This window comes from Drosophila virilis, chromosome 3, assembly GCF_030788295.1.
Source record: "Drosophila virilis strain 15010-1051.87 chromosome 3, Dvir_AGI_RSII-ME, whole genome shotgun sequence".
NCBI classification, from domain to species: domain Eukaryota; kingdom Metazoa; phylum Arthropoda; class Insecta; order Diptera; family Drosophilidae; genus Drosophila; species Drosophila virilis.
The window spans coordinates 4,783,923-4,805,852 of NC_091545.1; the positions used below are offsets into that span (position 1 = coordinate 4,783,923).

Consider the following 21,930-nt stretch of genomic DNA (forward strand, 5'->3'; position numbering starts at 1 on the left):
CTGGAAGCAATTGAATTTAGTTAACTTAGACACTATTTTAAGTGTTAATTGTTATAGTATTTACAAAATAGTTGTCATAAAGAAATAGTTATAGTCGAACCAAAGAAAATGCTGCTTTATTTAGTGTTCCAATTGCTATTAAGCAGGTTTGCATACATGATTTTACATTCAGCAAACGCACGCAAGCAGGTGGTTGTCTTTGCTAACAAATTTAAAGGAGCAATTATTTGTAAGGCAAACAGCTTCTTTACAATGGGAACAGAGCAAGTGTAGGACTGCATTTGTTACAATAATTGAACTCTCATATATTGCAAAGTGCAATACGCAATCGTATATATTATTTCACAAATATTTTATTAAAAGGAAGACTTGCCAGTGCATGTCAAAAAAGATTGTTTATATACTGTTCCCATCAAATGACGTTTGCAGGTTGTTGTCCATGCTTAATGGTAACAATCAAGGCGAACTTTTCAAATGCTGGGAACAGTTTTATGGCATTTAAATTTATTTAGTTTGTGCTTATTTTCTATAAGTGTAGTTGAGTTACCGTTAGCTGCACTTGGCATATATTGTATGCAATTCTCAAGTGTTTGATTTCTTTGGCTTTACATTTTATTTTTATAATAAACTCGACATAAAATAGTATTTTCTTTAACGTACATACATACATACATATATATAATGTGCGTGAGTATGCGTTTAACGATTCTCGAGTTTTATGAATGCGCATTTTGTGGCTTTTCTTTAACCATTTTTTTTTTTGTGTAAAAAAGGGAGCTCTGAGCAGATCAGAAGCTCGGGCATCATAAAAATAATTTCAGTTAAAGAGCAGATATGACAACGCTTACATGACTAATCAGATATCAGATCAACATATAGGCATATACGTATATATATATGCTGATATATGTATAAAAAGATAATCGTGTTGGATATGGATCACAAGACATTTACAGGCAGATATGGATGTTATATGGGTTAAATATACATATATAATATAGATATAGTGTCTTTTTTTTAATGCTACGATATATAATAATAAGTATGGCTGCTGGGCGGTGAGCGCAAGGGGCGTAGGTAGGGGGAGAGGGTAGGGGAAGGCACTGGGCGCCCAGCTATTCGATGCGATAAGCACGACGCAAGGACGTCAGCCAAGGACTAGACCTGCCAAAAAAAAAAACGCAACTGGTGCGCGACTTTCGTGCGCCACTGTAAGTTCAGCGGAAGCTGGTTGTGCGTTGTTGCTGTTGTTGTTGTTGTTGTTGATCCAGCGTGGAGACGAGCGGCTTCTCCGAGGAGCTCTTCTCGTGCATGGAGAGATTGGCGACGCTGCTGGACGTGGTCTTTGTGGAATATTGGCTCTGCCGCTGATGGCTGCCCTCGCGCCCGCTCGAGCACCTACGGGTGGGAAGGGGAAGGGTGAAACACACGGAAAACAGATTAATCGAAAATGGCAAACAAATTGACAAAGATAACACAGATAATAGTTAATGTATATCCAGATAGGCGATAAATATGAAGTGTTAGCTGGAAATGCAAATGAATGTGGGCTGGAGTTATTGGCGTGGTAAAAAACTAAATGAATTGATTTACATGCGATTAGCTGTCGTATATTATATATATCTATATATGTATATCTATATGTTAGATAGTTAGCGAGAGAGTTGGGTTAGATATTTTGTGGGCGGCTTTTTAGGGCTAGGGAAACTGGCTCGAATTGTTCGTGGGTTAATCACAATTTTGGCATTTTTGGCAGCAGCTAGCCTTTTACGACGTTTAATTTTTACCTTTTATATTTTTTGTATATTTATTGGTTTTTAGGTTTTTGTTATTGTCGTGGCAGCACCTGACGGCCGCTTGCCCAGGCCGTTGGCCTGGCCCCGTGCCGGATCCGAGGAGCACTTCATTCTTAACTTTTCCTGTTGCGTATTTATGTCCGTTGACGTTGAGTTGGTCGAGTTCGATTGACTCGAGCTGGTCGACTTTTGCTTCAAGAGTCTTTGTGTTGTTGAACGAAAATTACGGATAACATTTGTTGTTGTACATAATATATGTATAAATGTTTATATATATATATATGGGTTGTATATACATATATACATAAAAGATCGCTTGGAGTTGGGTTATACATGGTTATATTAGCTACAATTAATGGACGGATTTTGTTCGTTAGGCTCTGGTTATTTGGACGTATGTTAGCCTCTGAGCAGTTGCTTTCATTTGTAGATATTATTTGTTTATGTTTTTTGTTTTTGTATATTTTCTGTCTTTTACAACACTCAAGTGTTAATGCTTGCGACTTGTGTGTTGGGCTTGTGTCTTGTGTTTGGATTACAGCCTGGCTGCCTATTGCTGTCGTTGTTGCGGTTCTTTAGCGTTAGCGTTACGGAAAGCATTCTGACAACGAAAATACAAGAGAATAGTTTTACATATATATACCAGCTGCGCAAATACATACAGAGAACGTTGTGCTAAAGGATTTTATACTCAAATGCATGCAGCGACAGTTTTTAAGAGTTTAAGGGAAATCGTTTACTATTATCAATTAGCATTTAGTATTGTCACGTTGCACAACACTGAAGAGCGAAGAGGAAGAGCTGGCTTAGCGTTTAGTATGGCCACGTTGCACAACACTAAACAGCGAAGAGGAAGAGCGCCGCTTACTGACTGCGGCTGTCGTTGTTGCTGCTGTTGTTGTAGTCCTGTTAGACGGCATGCGAGTGCACTCCGCTGGCAGTGTTGGCAAACGCATTGCGTATGACAACCAGCTTGCGAATGTGTTGGGAGGCATCCATGAAGCGCTGGCGCATCGTATAGCTGCTTCCCGCCATTGTGACGCTCTCCGTTTGTCGCAGACTGCGCACACGGACCGTTCTAATTGTTGGAAGGGTATTTGGTATTTGATATTTAAGGTTTCGGGTGCGGGGGGAATTCAAGTGAGATACAAGTCAAATACATATTGAGAACAGACTCGTGAGACAGGCAAACGGGCAAAACAAAAAGGACTTACACAATTATGAACTTATATTTATAGTCGGGACAGTACAATTTTTTGGGTGGAACTAACTGAAGGACATACCTGTTCGTTATCAAGTGCTTCACCTTCTTCTTCAGCACGAACAGCATAAAGATGAGAAAGCCCTGCATGGCATTGCACAAATCGGTTACGTAGAAGATCTTCGACCACTTCTTGTCGTTGCCCACAAAGTATGAGATGATCTCCGAGGACCAGGTGACGCCCATGATCAGAAACAGGCGCAAAAACAGACCGAATCTGAAAACAGGAATATAAGAGTGGAACTTTTTAAGAGTCTAACCTATCTCTTACTTGTCCTTCTCGGTGCGCAGATTCTTGGTGCTATCCTCGCGTGCGATAATCCTCGCCATTTCACGCTGCACGCCATGGATCTTGATCGCAGTCATCATAAACATCACGGTATTGGCCACAATGATGATCAGAATAGGTCCGAAGAAGTAGAGCATGGCCGACCAGTTGGTCATGTCCAGCCAGCAGAACTGTCCGGCGCCAATGCCCGGCTTGAGCGCCTCCGGCCAGTCAAAATACTCCTGCACGAGCACCGTGAACACGAGAAAGACCAAAGCCAAGCCCCACGAGTACAGCGAGTAGAGCAAAAAGCGTTTCTTCTCCTGGAACCGATTGATGCCGCGTGTGCCACGGAAATTGTGCCACAAATCAAAGCTGATCACATTCAGCCAAAAGAAGGCGGACATGAAGAAGAAGTACGCCGTATAGCCAAGCAGCTTGCAGGACAGCCCAAACGGATTCATGTCGTGCATCAGCAGCAGGCAGCACAGCAGCGAGTAGCCAATGGTCAGGCCCAGCAGGTAGCAGACCAGCGACTTGCCATGCTGATTGCGCAGCTCCGGAATCAGCAGATATACGGCAATGGTCAGCAGCATGAAGGGTATGGAGAACAGCATAGCTGAGTGTTTGGGAAAATAAAGAAAAAATGTTCAGTGTTGAGAAGAGTATATCAAAGCTGCAAGCAGGGTTTGAACCCCAATTCCAATTTATTTATAACCACGTATTGAACCAATTATATTAACTGATCTCTAATGCCTGATATAATTAAATGAAAAAAATCTTTGGCAAATCTCTGGCTACACTTACCGAAACCATTGATGATCTTCACCGTGGTGTTCTCGTTGAACATGTCGCAGTTGGCCGGGTTAATGGTGTAGTAGAGATCCGTGTCGTTGATATTGGTGGGCACCAGGCAGAACTCGTTCTTGTAGATGTAGTGCATGTCATCCTCGCGCAGCAGTGTGCCATTCTCGTACAGCTGGTAGGTGTCATAGTAGTTGATCTCCGGCAGTAGGGAGAACATTTCGGTGCAGGGCCTGAAGCTTTGCACCACGAACTGTTCGTAGATGTTCACATTCTGCACGGATCCATTGTTGAGTGTGATATTGATTGTTGGCTCTGGCCACATTTGCTTCGTGTTGGTGTCCTTCTGGCACTCGCTGTTGTTGTAAATCTGACCCCAGGGACAGCAAATGTTGATGCAGGGCTTCAGCTTGCAGATGCAGCCACGCATATGCGGCGCCACATCCACACGATCCACCAGATCCTTGTAGATGTAGTCGAAGGTGCCCACATAGTGGCTGGGTATCAGCACGCCCTCGTAGCTGTAGCTGCCGTTCGGGTACGACGGATACCCCGTCAAGTTGACCGTGTCGAAGAAACTGCACTTTGTGTGTATGCCATTGCGTTCATGATAGTGCCCCCCCTCGACCATCGCGTACACCCCGAAGGGGCTGCCCGGCATCAGCCGGAGCAGCACCAAAAGTGTCACGCCAACCAGCGTGACGCCACAGTAAAGCGATCCGGATCTGTGATGCTGCTGCATTTTTTTCTGTGCTCTGCGGGCGAAGAGGAAATCGATTCGATTAAAGAATTGCCTAAAACCACTATGAGAATAGTATAAAAGTGAAGAAGATACCCATGCATTTTTTTCTGTGCATTTAAGCCGCTTATAAAATAGTACACAAAATACAATATTCAATCGAAAAGTTGTTTAAACACGGCTTAAGAATATAAAAGCTCAAAATGTTGCTGCATTAGATCGTTTCAAAGTTTCTAAAACCGCTTTTTGTATCAGGAAGCAATGAATAAAGAGTTGTTTTAAAATACTTTTCGATTGGTATTAAACATTTATAATAATATATCATCTTCGGCGGGCAAGAAGGAACTTTAACTGATTTAAAGTTGCTTAAAGCTAGTTTTAAAATAGTATAAAATATGAAAAAAGCTGCAAATTCATCTTTTTGTGTATAAAAAAAGATTCGGATATGCATTTATAAACGCATTCAAAGCTTAATTTTGTGTGAATGGCTATTATAGGATAAGTCAAGCCTAATCGTGTCTTAATTCTGTCTAAAAGCGGTTTTGGCAACCGTGCAAAAGCAGATGAAATATTGTAAAATATGCTAGAAATTCGCATGAGTTGACAAAAAAGAGCAACCTGACAACCAAAATCTATTAGCATTCAATGCATTCTAATTGATCTAATTAACATAGTGCTTAAGACACAGGCGATATCCTTGCATCAGCTGAAGGAATCTCGCTTGTGGCATTCCACGTGTTCTGCTATCAACATTTCACAACAGGTTGGCACAAGGACATGTGGATTTATTGCGTCAGTTAGTCGGCGCAATTAGGGCAATAATTCCGCTGGGTCATGTTGTGTGTCAGATAAAGACAGAGAGGGGGGAGGGAGAGCGGGGGAGATAGAAAGAGAGGGAGAGACGAACAGAGACACACGCAATGTCAATGGGCGTCCTGTTGCGCCGAAACTCCTGACGCTGCCGCCGCGGGGCATTAATCATCTGCAAAGCACACACGTACACACACACACACATTCGCACACACACTCGCACACACACATTATGAGTTCGTGTTAAATTGATACTAAGTGCCCGCATTCTGTCAATATCCTGTCCAAATGTTGTTGACTGCGTCAGCCATTGGATTGGCCAAAATAACTCCCACTCCTTGACTTTGGCTAATGTGCCGCAATAAATTCATTACAAATGCGTAACCCCTGACCCCCTACGGCTCTCCCTCTCTCTCTGTGCCCCATTATCTTATCGGAACCAACATGATTATGGCCATTATGTGAACAAATTTCGCCTAATTCATTGAACGCCGAATATTTGCATTTGCTCGAAGCAAACATTTATGCCTAGCTGAGCGAACCGGACTCAGGGGTAGGGTGTGCGTGTGTGTGCCTCATTGACAGCAACGTGGGCAGTGCGCACCTTGGCATTATGATCAAATTTATTGGCCCATTGGGCAAACAGACATTAAATGCCCGGCAATTCGGTATTTTAAGTATTTGTTAAAATTAGCATAATTAATCGTTTGGGCTGCCAACTTTATTCAAGCGAGAAAACAGCTAGCTCTAGCATATGATAGTTCGCTGGGTTGTTTTTAGTTGAAGACCTTTAGTTGAAGACCTTTTATAATGTTATCAGTTTTGTAATTTATATAAAATTTAAATTTAAATTTAAACTCAAATTAAATGTATATATTTTGTTTGTTTTTTAATAAATATCGGATTAATTTCAAGGAAAAACCTTGAATAATATCTCTATTCAAAAAAAGGAAACTAAAACAAAATCGAGTTTTGCTGATAAATCAGTTAAATAGGCAGCCCTCATATCAGCCTCTAAGTCCCTCTAAGTCCCTCGACCCCTTTGATCTGGCGCTCTAGCAAATCAATATGGACGAGCTGTTGGTCTGTGAAAATCGAATCGAATTAGCCATTGGGGAAAATATAAACGCATAAATGATGCTATTAAATTGAATTATGGCCCGCAATTTCGTGAACGATTTTACGATTTTCCGGATTTTCAATTTTCAAACTCGCGCAGCGCCATAATAATTGCTGCTATATATTTTATGTTTAGCTCCCCCGTTTTTATTCTCACATCTATTTGTTTAATTTTTGTGTTGCATATTTATTGTTTGTTTTGTGTGCTGATAAATGCAACAACTGCTGCTTTGGCTCAACAAACCGTTTGCTCTGATTGCCCATATAAATATATATATATGTATATATGTATATATCTATAAACATAAGTGTGTGTGTACCAGAAACAGATGCGATGTACGCCAGATACGCCATCGATCGATTTATAATGCCGATCATAGCTTTAGCATGTTCCATTATTGATTCACAAGCACTTCCCAACCGGTTCTCTGACTCATACGCGAATCTATGCGAATGGGTGTGACTTTTATTGCTGCAAGGAATGCTAATTGAAGGATTCCCCCCACCTCGATATGTCAGATGATAATGTCAGCTGGATGACAGCAGAAGTGTATCAACTGCAATAGCATACATACTAGAAGTTTGCAATAAGAGAGCATAAGAGTGTGCAAGAATCGCAGAGAGACGCTGTATAAAAGAGTGCGAGAATCGCAGAGAGAGGCTGTATAAAAGAGTGCGAGAATCGCAGAGAGAGGCAGCAGCTCACAAGAAACACAATCGAATAGTTGAGTTGTTGTGTCTCACTGCTAGCTGACAACTAAAAGTGTATTAAATACAATTTACATTCGAAGTTCGCAAATTAAACAACTTATAAGAGAGTGCGAGAATCGCAGAGAGAGGCAGCTGCGCACAAGAAACACAATCGAAAAGTTGAGGTGTTGTGTCGCATAAATCGCATAGACCCCGATAAGATAATGCCAAGAGTTGCTAATGTTAGACAAAGAGCATTTACTAGACATTTATTGATTCCAAGAAATATATGATTAAGGCATAGCCTCAATATTGTTTTTCATTTGCGCTGCTCTACAAGATAATAAGTCGTTGCAACAGCTAAACAGGTTGATCTTATGCCAAAATTAAGCTTTTAGGTTAAGGCTATAAGTAAAGAGTATAAGTAAACTCTGAGAAAAACGCAGCTTGAATTAAGCTAAGAACTTGTTACAAGCACAAAATATCTTAAATTGAATAATTTATTTAGACGTGTGCTCAATTTAAGATACTACAAACTGACTTCAATTTTGATTGCGTAAATCTTGCTTTATGTTTTCTGCGAGTGTACAAATATATTTCCTCAATCCGTGCAGATTTCACATGCTCAATATTTTATGAGTAATTAATTGTGTTATTTTCGGTTTTTTATTGCCTGCTTCCGTTCTTATAAGCCCAAATTTGTTATGTCTTCCGATAGCGAGGCACTGAGTAATTGTCTCAAGGGACAGTCGAGTGATTCAAGCTGCGCCTCAAGGGGCACTTTAGGGGCAATTTTAGGCCGAATCAAACACAAGTTTGCACAATGGGAAAACAATTAAAAAATATATATATATATATAATTAAGTTTTACACGTTAGGTTACTATAAAAAAATATATTTCAATTTATTATTTTCACTTAACGGCTACTTTTGTTGAGTACATTCAGATTTGCTTCCCGAATATGAACTGATTTATCTAACTGTTGCGGTCGCTTAGCAAACTTCGCTTTGAGAGAGTTTGAGTCAAAATTGAGTGAAGTTTGAGCTGCGTCAGCAATTATGCGTGGGATAGTACTCTGATGGGAACATTGACAGTGGCGTGATATTTAGGGTGAATTGTTTATGTCTACCAAAGGGGGACAGTTTGATCTTGACCAATGTCGATGTTATCACCAGGCTCTTTGTTTACAATATTAGAAATGTTTATAATTGTGCTTATGCTTATGTGCTAAGTTATGTTAAAGGGTGGGTGCGACTATGGATATGTCACTCCCCCAACCATTAGAAAAGTGCCTGTCCTCAGGTGTTTAAGTTTGGATATAGTGTAACATTTTCTTCTTTTACAATTGGTATATCTCCTATTATTGTAGGTGTTTCTTCTACTTTGGGTTTTTTATATTTTATAATTAATTTCTTAGGTATGCTTTTGAACTTATATGTCAAATACAGTGTTAAACTTATTAATATGATTACAAATATGGTTATTGTAATTATCTGGAATACATTGTTAAATTTTGTATGTGCATTTATAATTTGTTTCGTTTGTACAAACGAAAGTGGTTCTAATTTTATAACATCATTGCTTACGTAAATGCTTTGAGTATAATCTAACATATTGTTTGAAATTGAAATTTCATTAATTTGCAATGAACAATTAAAGATTTTTATTATATTGTCTCCTTCTATTGTTATTTCGTTATTTATACAATTATGGTTTAATATAGTTTTTGGTAAATTCCAAGTTAAAATTATATTTGGTTCTATGTAGTTGATTTGAAAATTTTGCAAAATTTTAGTATAACTACATTCTGATGTTATTTGGTTTAAAATTCCTGTTAAACATTCATTATTAATTAATTTTTTTGTTTCTCTGCTATAAACTTTTTTATCTTGGGTAAAATATTTTTCATGAGCTATTTCTGTCAAAATATTATTATTTTCATCCGGGTATGGAATTATTTCGAATACCGGGCTTTTTATTATTTCTCGAGGAATATGGGATATTATAAGTATTTCGTTTGTATCTGATTTAAACCAAGTGGAAGTTTTTGTATTCAACAATTTCTCAGAATTAACATGCAACAAATAGTCATGTTTTAGTAATTTTGGGTTAAAAATTCCTAATCTTGTGAGCTGCATTCCCATCTCAATGTCTTCTATATATTCTGTAAAGTGTTGTAAGTTAAATATAAGGATATCTAATTTCTTTCCTTTTTGTTTCTCTTGATCTAGTTCGTTCATGATTTCTATTCCTTTGTTTATAGCTTCTATTATGTAATTTAATTCGTTAACCTGGACGCTGTTTTCTGCTAAGTTGCTTATTTTTTGTTCAATTTCTGCTTTGTCTTCTTGATCTAATGTTCCAAATAAGTATTTATATGCTGTTCCTACTATGTTAACTAAACCTCTTTTGCTGCGTTTGGCTATTTTTAAGCCGTTTATTTCTCTGTTTAATTTTTCTACTAGGTATTCGATTTGTATAAGGTTATTGAATTCTTTACTTTGTTCAATTAAATTGTTAAAAGTTTCTTCGGTTTTTGTTATATTAACCGTTAAACAGTGGAATTCGTAATCTGTCGGAATGTCTATGGTTCCTGTTTTAAATATGAGATATCCGTTATGGGCTTTGATAGGATTAATTTCAATACTCTGTGCATTTATATAGTTTACAGTTATTGATAGTAATATTATAATAATTAATTTAAGCTGGTGCTTGTATGTTTTGATCGCTGTCTGTTGTTGACCTGTAATTGTTATATTTGCTTTGATTAGTCTTCTTTTTCTTTTTGAATTTGGTTTTGTAATGTGTTATTTTCCTGCCTCTGTTAGTTTCCTCAAAATGTTTGTCGTCGATTTGTCTTAGTTCTCCTGTTTTCTTGAACGGGGTTGTCGTCTTTGATTTAACTAACGGTGAGTGTTTGTATCTAGTGTCAATTTCATAATTTGTTCGTTTTTTGTTGAGATTATTTATTAGTTTTTCTTTATTAGCTTGAGTGTCATACTCTGGTGTACCTGCATATATGAATATGTCCGCTGGTGTTCTGTTAGTCGTTTTGTGCTTTGTTTTATGATTGTACGTGTAGAGTATAGTTTCAAATTTTGTAAGTTTATTTTCGACGTCTGAGTCGCTGTTAATGATTCTTAGTTTTTCGTTAACTGTCTTATGAAATCGTTCTACGTCGGATATACCATTTTTACTAGTGGTTATATTAATATTTACTGCTTCTGATTTTAGCCATAATTGTAAAGCTGTGCACATAAAAGCTGAGTCTTTGTCTGCCTTTATTTCGATGGGTTTACCCATTTGGTTGAACACTTGTAATATAGCTCGTTTGGTTTCTAGCCAGTCTCTACTTTTTATTTCTATTAATGATGCAAATTTTGAATAGATATCAATGCAAGATAAAAATTGTTTATCTCCTACTATGTAAAAATCCATTACATATTTTTCTCGGATATTAGCGATTTCCGGAGTTATTTCGAAAGTTAATTTTGTATCTCTGTGTTCTGTTTTTGCGATGTTGCAAATCTCACATTCATTTATTAGATTTTGAATTAAATTTTGATAATCTGGGAAATAGTGGGTTTCTTTGAACCAATTGATAGTTTTTTCAATTCCTGGATGTAATAATTCTTTGTGCTTTTTTAATATTAATTCTTTGAATTCTGCATATGTTTGAAGGTCTATTAATTTTGTACTAGTTTTCATTGCCTTTGTTGAATTATTCGGACTTATTATTTCTAAGTAGGCTTCTTGAAAAATTGGAAAATCTGCTTCGTTGTGGAAGTATAGCACACTTTTCTTTGTGCATAAGTATTCTTTTATTAATTCTTTGGCATGCGTATTAGTCATGTCTTTGTACGTAATTTTTATGTTGGTTTTGTGAAAGTAATTCGTAACTTTTGTTTCGTTCTCGGTTCCTTTTTCAAATTCTATTTGTCGATTATAATAATTAAGTGGTCTTTCTGTGATTTGTAAATGGTTACTGTTGTCTTCTTGAGCACTATGTATTGTTGCTCTTGTGCTAATTGTATCTTCGCCTAAGAAGTTTTCGTTTAATTGAATTCTGGACAGAGCATCTGCCACATAATTTTCTTTTCCTGGGACGTATTTAATTTGGAAATCAAACTCATTTAGCTTGATCTTCCACCTTTGTAATTTCATGTTAGGTTCTTTCATATTATTTAACCAGACGAGTGGTCTGTGATCACTAAGGATTTGAAATTGTCGACCAAAGAGATAGGACCTAAAGTATTTAGTGGCCCAAACGATTGCTAATAATTCTTTTTCAATCGTTGAATAATTTAACTCATGCTCGTTGAGAGTTCTACTTGCATAGCATATAGGCTTATGCTCTTGCGAAAGGACGGCCCCTATTGCCATATTACTCGCGTCTGTAGTTAATGAAAATGGTTTTTCGAAGTTAGGGTATATTAAAATTGGGTCGGATGTTATGAGTACTTTTAGCTTTTCAAACGCTAGTTCGTAGTCTCTGTCTTTTATATTGATTTTTGCTCCTTTTTTTAATTTAAGTGTTAATGGTTTTACTATATTAGCGAAATTTGGTATAAATTTCCTATAGAAACCACATAATCCTAGAAATGATTTTATTTCTTTTGGGGTTTTTGGAATTGGGAATTTGACAATTGCTTGTATCTTGTTGGGATTTGGTTTTATACCCTCAGTTGTGATGATGTGACCGAGAAATTCAGTTTCTTTTCTCATAAACTCGCATTTATCCAACTGTAGTTTTAAGTTAGCTTCTCTAAGCTTCTTAAATACCTTTTGTAGCGACAAAATGTGTTCCTCCAATGAAGTGGAAAAAATAATAATGTCGTCTAAGTAGACCAGACAATCTTTAAAAATTAAATCTTCTAAGAGATTGTTCATACAACGTTGGAACGTTGCAGGTGCATTCTTAAGACCAAATGGCATGCGAGTGTACTCGTAATGGCCATGTTTAGTCGAAAATGCGGTCTTGGGTATTGAACCAGGATCCATTTGGATTTGGTGGAAGCCTTTGGCTAGATCAATGGTTGTGAAATATTGACATTTTCCAAGTTTGTCTAATATTTCATCCATGATCGGGATAGGGTATTTATCATTAATAGTTAGTTCATTGAGATTGCGGTAATCTATGACTAACCGGAATTTTTGCTTTCCAGATGCATCGTTTTTCTTTGGAACGATTATTACTGGTGAGCAGTAAGGGGATTTGGATTTACGTATGATATTTTGTTTTATCATATCGCTTATTTGTTTATTTACTTCCTCATCGTATATTTGAGGATATTTGTATGGACGCTTGTAAATTGGGTCCTCATGTTTCGTTAGAATTTTGTGTTTAATTGTACTAGTGAAAGTCAAATTGTCACCTTCATGGTACTGGATATCACGAAATTCATGTAAAACTTTTTTTATTTTTTCTTTTTCTTCTGAGTTTAGGTGCTCTAGCCTAAACTCATTGTTTTCTATTAATTCATTATTAATAGCGAAGTTAAATGGTCTGTCCTCTGTTGAGGGTGGATCAAGGCACTCTTGTGCGGTCATGTCCTCTTCGACCTCTTCGTCATTATATCTAAAACAAAAGTTAAATTCTCCTAAGGTTACGGATCCTTGTGCATAGTCTATTTTTGCTTGACATGCCTCAAGGTATTCTCTCCCAATCAGAACATCATAATGCTCTGAGAAGTCGTGAATATAGAATTTTTGTTTGCTCGGACAAATTTTGCTTGCTCCTAATCGTATACTTTGTTTTAATTCAATAACACCATTTATGGTGTGAACCTTTAATGTTTCGTTGTAAACTGGAAAATTTAAGCGGTTTGTTTTCATTAGATTTATGGTTGAACCTGTGTCGATGACACATTTTAGAACTTCGTCATTCATAATCAATTTTATGAATGGATTTCTTCTGTTTGTTCCGAGGCTTGCTGATGAAAATTTTCGGATGTATCCATTTTCATCTGCCCACTGTTACTATCTCTTTGACGTTTAGTCGGAGGGTTTGGTGCATTCAAGCGTGAATGGGACTGATTTTGGTAGTTTAAGGGATTTTGGTATCTACCTTGACTTAATTTCTGTTGGAACTCGTGGTGAGCTTTCTGATTGTCTTCGGACTTATTATGCTGTTTATTTTGTGCGTGATAACTCTGATTCGTGTTGGAATAGCCACTTGAAATGGTGGTTGGGTTAGCATTTTGCTGATAATTTCCCATGTTCCTACGATTGTTATTTGGATTTCCCTGAACATTATTATTTTTAGGTTTTTCAGTAACGCTATTTTCATATAATCCCTCTCTTTGAGCTACTTGCTTTAGTTTTTGTGTCGACGTAATGTCGTGTCTGGCTAACATCATGAAAAGCCTATCTGGTAATTTTTTTGTAATAACATCTTTGATTGTGTTATTCATAGCATTTGTATAAAGGGTTGTATTGCTAGGTATATTTTCTAGTGCTAACTTATTTAATATAACAAAAGATTTATTCTCGAGCTCCTCGATGAACTTACGGACGTTTCCTTGGTAATTCGTGTTGTATAAGCGTCGAAGGAGTTCTTCAAATGGTGTCTGCACTTTGTATTCTTCAATCAATGCGTTTCTCAGCTCCTGCCAAGTGTTGGCTGCTGTCCTTTGTGATATTCTCTGAGCATCTCCTGTGACTTGCAATTCGATGGCTCCGTATAAGATGCTATGTTGTCTAACATCTCGGGTTGGATACAGGTGTAGGATGTAATCTATCCTTTTAACGAAGGCGTTTAGTTGATCCGTTGATCCGTCAAAGCTTGGCACCTGTCTAAGTTGTGAAAGGGCCTGGTTGAGGTGTTGTTCTGATAATTCCATTGTCATCTTGGTGTAATACACTTTTTTTTGAATAGTTTTGAGTTTGTAGGTTTGAACTTTATTGTTCTTTGATTTTGCACTTTTATTTTAGGTTAAAGTTTGTGATGGATTATTGGTTAAATGTTTTTTTTTTTTTGTGTGTGTGTCTTAAAAAGACTCAGTAATAACGTATTGCAGGGATCAAACGATATGCAAAGCCAGTCGTTATTAACTGTAGTAGCTTTATTGCCCAAAGGGTCAATATTATTAAGCTACTAGTGACCCGAAGGTTCTTGTGCGGATACGTATTCGAGAAAATTTTTATTACACTCCGACAACACTTTCGGTCGCGATTGTGCGTTAGATCTGGGAATTAATTATCCTTTAGCGATCTTTAATTTTTCCCGACGTATCCTACCGGCTGCGCCAATTAAGTTTTACACGTTAGGTTACTATAAAAAAATATATTTCAATTTATTATTTTCACTTAACGGCTACTTTTGTTGAGTACATTCAGATTTGCTTCCCGAATATGAACTGATTTATCTAACTGTTGCGGTCGCTTAGCAAACTTCGCTTTGAGAGAGTTTGAGTCAAAATTGAGTGAAGTTTGAGCTGCGTCAGCAATTATGCGTGGGATAGTACTCTGATGGGAACATTGACAGTGGCGTGATATTTAGGGTGAATTGTTTATGTCTACCAAAGGGGGACAGTTTGATCTTGACCAATGTCGATGTTATCACCAGGCTCTTTGTTTACAATATTAGAAATGTTTATAATTGTGCTTATGCTTATGTGCTAAGTTATGTTAAAGGGTGGGTGCGACTATGGATATGTCACTATATATATATTTAAATGCCAACCGCCCACTAATGGAAGCATTTACTAGAGCAGCATTTGATAGCGTCGCATTTAATAATTCTGTATGCTGGAATGCATAAAGCTTGACAAAGATTTATCGGCGCGACTTCACTGATAAAGCGATAGAACTCGGGCCAACGGGCACTTGGAACGTGTCACGCGGCGTATGCGTAATTTATGCACAAACAAAATAAAATACATGTATATTCAAAATACGCGAGGGAATCGCGCGAAGTTCTCGAGCATATTAGGAATTAATATTTAAACAATGCACTGGCTGCCGCTTTATATTCTATAAATATATATATATATATTGTATGTATTGTATTTATCGTATTTCCCGATGTTAATAGCCACATAAATTATGAAACTCACGAAATCAAAAAACCATTAAATATCATTGCGGCCACTCACAATTTCCAAATGTTCTGCGTATCAGTTAAGTACTTAATATATATATTTCTACACAAGCGTATTTTTCAGATAGCACCAAATAAGTGCATTTATATACATATATGTTTCGTATATCAGCTTTATTTTATGATTTTATTATATAGTATGTTGGTCCCCATATCGGGTTGGTGGCCCGCAGAAACCGCAGTTAAACTAATCGTGGCGCCAGCTGAAAGACACTGAACTTGAACTGAAAATGAAACTGAAACTCAAACCCACCACAAGGTAAAGGTGAGATAGATAAACAGCCAGCACACACACGCACACACACACACACGCACACACACTCGGCCGATTATTTTCAATTTCAACAAAGTTTTTAGCCAGGGGTTTTTAATTGTTTTCGTCTGACCCATTGATGGTTTTCCGTCTCTTCAATTTTCGCTGCGTGTGGTTTTTGTTTTCTATATACCCTTGAAACTACTTAAATGGGGTGTAATCGTTTTGTGCAAGTGTACGTAACAGGCAGAAAAAGGCCTCTTTGATCCCATAAAACATTTTTTAAGGCATCGATTAAAATCACGAGGTCGATTAACATCTTTTACGATATCCTGTTATTTTCTTAACATTTTGTATATAACATATTCTTAACATATCTTAAAGTCTTACAAAATCCAAAATATTCCACAATTTAAATGCCTCGACTTCTTAAACTTTAGATTGTGAAAAATATTTGGCTTTTACATTAATGCTCTCAATATTTCATAAAGATCGGACAATGAGCAGCGAAGTTATTCAAGAACACATTTCCCTTGCTTCCCTTCTAATAGCAGCTCGTGCTGGCTGCAGGGTAAATCCTGGCCAACCATCCCCGCCACTCGCAGACGTATTTGTTTTTAATTTTATTTTGGGTACTTTTAATTCGTGTGAAAATTCCAGCAAAGTATTTTTAGACGCCAGTCAAACCAAACATCACGCAATAGAATTTCGGCTCTTCCCAATTTAAACACACTTGGGCCAAGCCCAGGCCCGCAAATTGATTGCCAAGCGATATTTAATCCCCTCAGGGGTTTTTTATTCTAGTAAAAAAGTCAGCCCGGCAAGACATATAGACGAGAGCTCTCACATTTGATGAGCAGCTAATTTGCACATCGAATCAATCAAGCTGCTTGTCAGAGATTAAATAGTTAGACAACGCGTAACTTAATGCCCACCTGAATTTCGATTATCCAATAATAAGTATTATTTTAAACGCACCTTATTTTCCCATTGCACCTCTCCCCTTTTCGTTTTCCTACCCTATCAATTAATGCTCATTCCCAAACATTGCCCACCTCTGTTTATAAATAGTTATCTCATCAATCATCAGACTAAAGTTAGCAGGGAATATAATATATATAATCTTGATGATGGTTTTTTGAAGTACTCAAAAAGGGGCTAAAGTTTAAAGTAAGCATGAGCAAGCCATAGATTAAATACAAAGAATGAAGCATAAGAATTGGCAACAAAAGTCAATTTCCGACTGATTGATTGATTGAATAGATTGACGTGATCTCCTGTAGAATGCCCTTATGAGCAAGAGCTTTTAAGTATGCTAAATAGATATTGTATTAAACGAAACATTTTCTATCCAGAAGTTCACTTTTAATAAAATATCCCATGGGAGCTACTAAGAATATGATTGAAGGTTTACAAGAAGAAGCACTTCAATCAACAAGATCTTCCATTGAAATCCTTTACGAGCAACAGCTGAGAGCAGGTTAATTTCGAATTGTCGAAAGATATCTTAAAATGTCATTAAGTAGCTCTTTCCAGAACTGAATATTAAATCGAATATACCAGGTAATATTGCTTCTAATTTGAACAAATATCTACAAGAAGAAGCACTTCAATCAAATTTTATGTTTTTTTGGAAGTTACTGTACTTGACTTAATGGGCTCGGTAATAACTGTATTTAATGGATCACTTAAAACAAAGGCAAATTTATTTATACAATACTTATTAAGTATCTGTTTTTATTGCATTTCCATCGAAATCCTTATTGAGCATTATGATAAAAAAACACTTAAATGAACATTCGAATACGCCAATTTCTAGCGAATTCCTTTTGCGTTTGGCATTAACTTAATGTCAAGGATATGGCTGAATGCATTTGGCTAATTAAATTGCAATTTCATGACGCTTATCAGTTAGCCGGGGCAGGTTACCCGGAGGCACCACCCACCTGCATGATAAACGGCAACTAAATGCAGCTTAAATGCCAGATAGCTCCTCACATGTTTATAATTTACGGTATGTGTATTTTGCATTTATCATATCGCAAGGGTTCTTCACATAAATGTATATATATATATATTTATTAATATATAAACATATTCACATTGAACTTTGTTTACAAACATCGCGACGTGTCGTGGATCGAAGTTCCTGGGTAAATTGCGAATTCTTACGGAAAGTAATGTGAAATAAACAGAACTCAAGGCAAAACAATAAACAATAAAATAACCAGAAAAAACGAATATATTCGGCACGCCGAAGCTTAAACACCCTTTCAATTGATTCTATAGAATAGCTTTCTATTTGAATGATTATTCTTGTGGAGGGAACATAATATAGTAGAACGATTTAAGACGGCTTTGAAGATCCTCATTTCCAGTGTTGGTAAGTGTATTTTAAGAGAATACAAATATAAACCAAATCGACTTTGAAAGACTTGGAGCTATGTGCTCCTTCTAATATGATATTGGGACAGCAACACAGTTATTATACGGACTAAACACCTTAAAGCTAATCTCCAGTGTTGGTTAAGACATTTTAGTTTTTAAATTATTCTGCACATAGATCTTTGTGATCCCTCTGAGAACAGACATATAATATAGTAGTACGATCTAGTCGACTGCAACTTTAACTTAATTACGGACTCTACTCATAGAAAGTACTTTCCAGTGTTGGTAAGTATATTAAAAAAGATTAAAAGAAAAAACTCGTGTTTGCCTATTCCTCCTGAGGGAAGCCATAACTCGACTCATAAAAAGGGTATATAGATGAGAATAAAGATTTTAACGAACGCCAGCCAAATGTACAAAATGTAAACAAATGAAAGGCGCGTGAAGAGTTGCCCAGTGTTGGCAATGGGCTGCGGGCAAAACACTCCCAACCCCAACCCGAACCCAGAGTTGCATTTAAAGAGTAGACTGGAGTGAGGTGGGGTTGGGTTGGGTGAGCTGTTTTATGAGCCACTTTACGCTGACTCAAAGTGCAACAAGTGTTTGATTAAAGTCTTGTTAAGAAAACAGCTTTGAAGACAAAACATTGATTGCCATGCAATTAACAGAAATTCGACGAACTTAAGTGCAACTAAATTTACCCAGAACCCATTTACCAGATGTTAATCACTTGACTCATCCAACGACCCAAATCTGTGATTTGCACACACAAACTAGCCCAAACGAGCCGTGGCAATAAAATTAAGATTAATTTAATAAGGCCAAGTTAAATAGCTTAGTGATTTCAACAGCTATATCAAGAGAGATATATAAATATTTTAAATAAATCTTTTAGAAATTGTAAAATAAATTTCTTAGAAACTATTTGCTAAACTTGCAGAAAATAGAAAATTGTCAAAAAATCCGTTTATATATGAGCACAAATTCTGTTTCTCAAGATATCCTAAACAAAGAAAGTATTATCTACTTTTTTCTATTGTGGATTTTCTTAGGATATCCTGACCTAACTGAGGAAATGGCGTCTGCTGTTTCACAATAAAACAATAGAAAGAAATAACTTTAGGACGACGCTTAAATACCCTCGGAAAACACGCTCTTCTTTTGAACCGAAACAGGAAATTATAATTCTTGTAAGATCAAGGAAAGATAGATTAATTAACGATTTTTTCCATAGTTACTTTCATATATGTTAATGTTCACAAATATGCTAAAGTTCCCAACAAATCAGTCAAGCCATTTATTGAAAAATTTCCCAACATAGCTAAAAGCTATTATAGGAACAATAGCTCGGAAATAAAGCTCTACAAGGGTATTTAATCTTCGACCTGTTGCTTCTTTCCGGACTTGTTTTTATCAAACAAACGAATTTCCCTCAGCTAGCATGAGGATTAACGCATAAATCTTCATAGAAAAGTTTTAAAAATAGATCATATTTAGTTTTTAAGAGATTTTCGGAACAGCATATTCCATTAGATTATATATAAATATTTGTCGCATTATTGGAAGAGTAACGCCCACTTGAATGGCAGGGCAACTAATTATTGTGCGTTGTTTACAATCAGCTCTTGAGGAAATACTACAAAGCCTTATCTGAATGCCCATTTGCACTTACCTAGGAGCCTATATATCACTATATCTCTCTCTCTCTCTATCTATATATATTTATATTATGTATATATTTATATGTAGCTTTCGAATAGGAGTGAACTGTATTTGCTTCAATCAAGTTATTTGCTGTGTGTAAATCTATTGTTCATGTGCAACTTTGAAATTGTTTGCATTTTGACTGCATTTACTGAAAGTATATTTAATATATGAATATATGTTTATATATATATATATATATATATATATATATATGTGTGTATATGGCAGATAATAACACGCGTTAGCCCCTCGTCATTCGGTATGCAAAGCAGCTCAACAGTTGAACGCCATTGATTCGCGGTTGTCTTTAAGGCATTTGCTGAGCTGGGGTTTTTTTTTATTTTTTTGAAATTTTATTTTATTTATTTAAGTTCTTCTCTTTTAACTTCCCAAACTTGTTGTTGACAACTTTGGATGACAAGTACCTGTGAATATTTGTCAGAAAAAAAAACAGGCGAAACAGTTTGCCAGAATTCTGTAGTATTTATGGCCTATTTATGCGAGAAGCAAGGCGATTTACATAAAATTTGCTGCCTATTGGTGCATTTTTATTAATAATTAGTTTTGTTCACATGTCATTGAAGAGATCATCAACAATTCGCTGGGAATACCCCATGTAACAACACGCAGATCACAAACCTCGAGCAGTAGTTCGCGTTGTGACGTTCGTTTCAACCGGTTATATTGTTATTATCATAGCAATTAAAAAAGCAAAAGCGCATACGATATTATTAACGAGTTATCAACAACTCCATTATAAATTTGCGTTATTTCTACGATTTTCTCTTTTCTCAATACCACGACACCTCCACAGCGGGCGACGGCTTTAAGCGAACTGAACGGACGACTGATAAACTACTGTCTGTTAGACCACTGTAAACTGACAACAGATAAATGTTAAATTATCTGTTAATGCGCTGTTAGCAGCGTGCTGCTCAGTGCGCTGCAGCGTTTGCCTGTGGCTTGGGCAAGGTGGATAAGAGCTGGAATCTGATAAGAAGCGTTAGCTAGGGAGAGAGAGCGGGTTGCGGTTGGAAGAAGGAAAGAGTATTAAAACGCTTAAAGAAACATTAATAGCAATAGCATGTATAAAAGACTTGACTTGACAAAAATTGCATAAGAGAGCCACTCATTTTAAGACAAAGCGGCATATTCTCCAATCAGAATATTATATTATATCTTTATGCATGTGAAAAAGAGAGTAAACACATAAAATGCTGTCTCAGCTCTTATAACAGCGGCGATCTTGCAATAACAGTGAAATGTTAATTTAACATGCAGCGAATCCTCGCAAGTAAATAAACTAAACAAACAAACATTCCACTATGCATATGTATAGGTATATGCACATGTAATTATTGCACACATATCTGAATTTGCGCTAAGTCTGCAGATTGGCGGGAGGGCTTTGTTGGTGGGCCTTTGTCGGCATTCCTTTTTGCGCCTTGTCCGCACGTAGGCGAAAAAAACAAAAGCCACATGGCAATTGATAGACGCTTGCCAGCGGTTTGCCCAGTTGAAATGTAAACAAACTGTCAAGTGTTCAATGAATGGATGGATGCTTCAAGTGGTCAAGTGCTCCCACAACCTGCTGCTGTTTGGCTTTGGCTCGCAATCGAAGCTGTTTGCGCGCCCTGAGGGCAGCTTTTTCAAGCTGTGATTCAGCGCGTTTTTGTTTTGTCTATTTATCGACTTAATTGGCCTGTTGCTGGCAATTCAATTAGCCGCCCGAAGCTGACATAAAGCTCACGTTACATCCATTAACCAAATGAGTCAAAGATCAGCGCGCTTCACGAAGCTTTCAAGCGAATTGAATGCACATGTTGAATAGCAGCGAAAAGCACAACAATAACTGTACATCTGACAAGTCAATTATATTCGTACAGTGCCCGTCATAATTAGTTGCATATATTATTATTTATTCCACTATTAATTGAAATTTCAGTTAGGTTTTGTTTATGGTGTGATTGGAAAAGAATTTATAGCCTAATCC

General features: G+C 36.8%; 1 protein-coding gene across 3 annotated transcripts; it reads right to left on the reverse strand.

Moving 5' to 3' along the window:
* Positions 1 to 376: 376 nt before the first annotated feature.
* Positions 377 to 15,586, reverse strand: mthl10 (methuselah-like 10). Of its 3 annotated transcripts, XM_070208279.1 has the most exons (6): positions 15,546 to 15,586; positions 4,133 to 4,884; positions 3,329 to 3,944; positions 3,080 to 3,274; positions 1,788 to 1,998; positions 1,260 to 1,398 (listed from the first exon to the last, which is right to left on the reverse strand). In XM_070208279.1, exons 1-5 carry the CDS (start codon positions 15,569 to 15,571, stop codon positions 1,818 to 1,820), a joined length of 1,770 nt encoding a protein of 589 aa, XP_070064380.1. In that variant the 5' UTR covers positions 15,572 to 15,586; the 3' UTR covers positions 1,260 to 1,398; positions 1,788 to 1,817. The 3 variants fall into 3 exon arrangements, with proteins under 3 accessions (XP_070064381.1, XP_070064380.1, XP_070064382.1); XM_070208280.1 differs by lacking the exon at positions 1,788 to 1,998 and having other exon boundaries at positions 377 to 1,398; XM_070208281.1 differs by lacking the exons at positions 1,260 to 1,398; positions 1,788 to 1,998 and adding an exon at positions 2,017 to 2,397.
* Between the last annotated feature and the right edge of the window lie 6,344 nt (positions 15,587 to 21,930).

Bases quoted from the DNA above. Each gene is read 5' to 3' on its own strand.
- mthl10 (XM_070208280.1), bottom strand. From the start codon at position 15,571: ATGATATTTAATGGTTTTTTGATTTC. The intron at 4,885-15,545 runs GTGAGTTTCATA...CTTCGCCCGCAG, and splicing joins TTTAATGGTTTTTTGATTTC to AGCACAGAAAAAAATGCAGC. The intron at 1,399-3,079 runs GTATGTCCTTCA...TCCCACCCGTAG, and splicing joins AAGCACTTGATAACGAACAG to GTGCTCGAGCGGGCGCGAGG.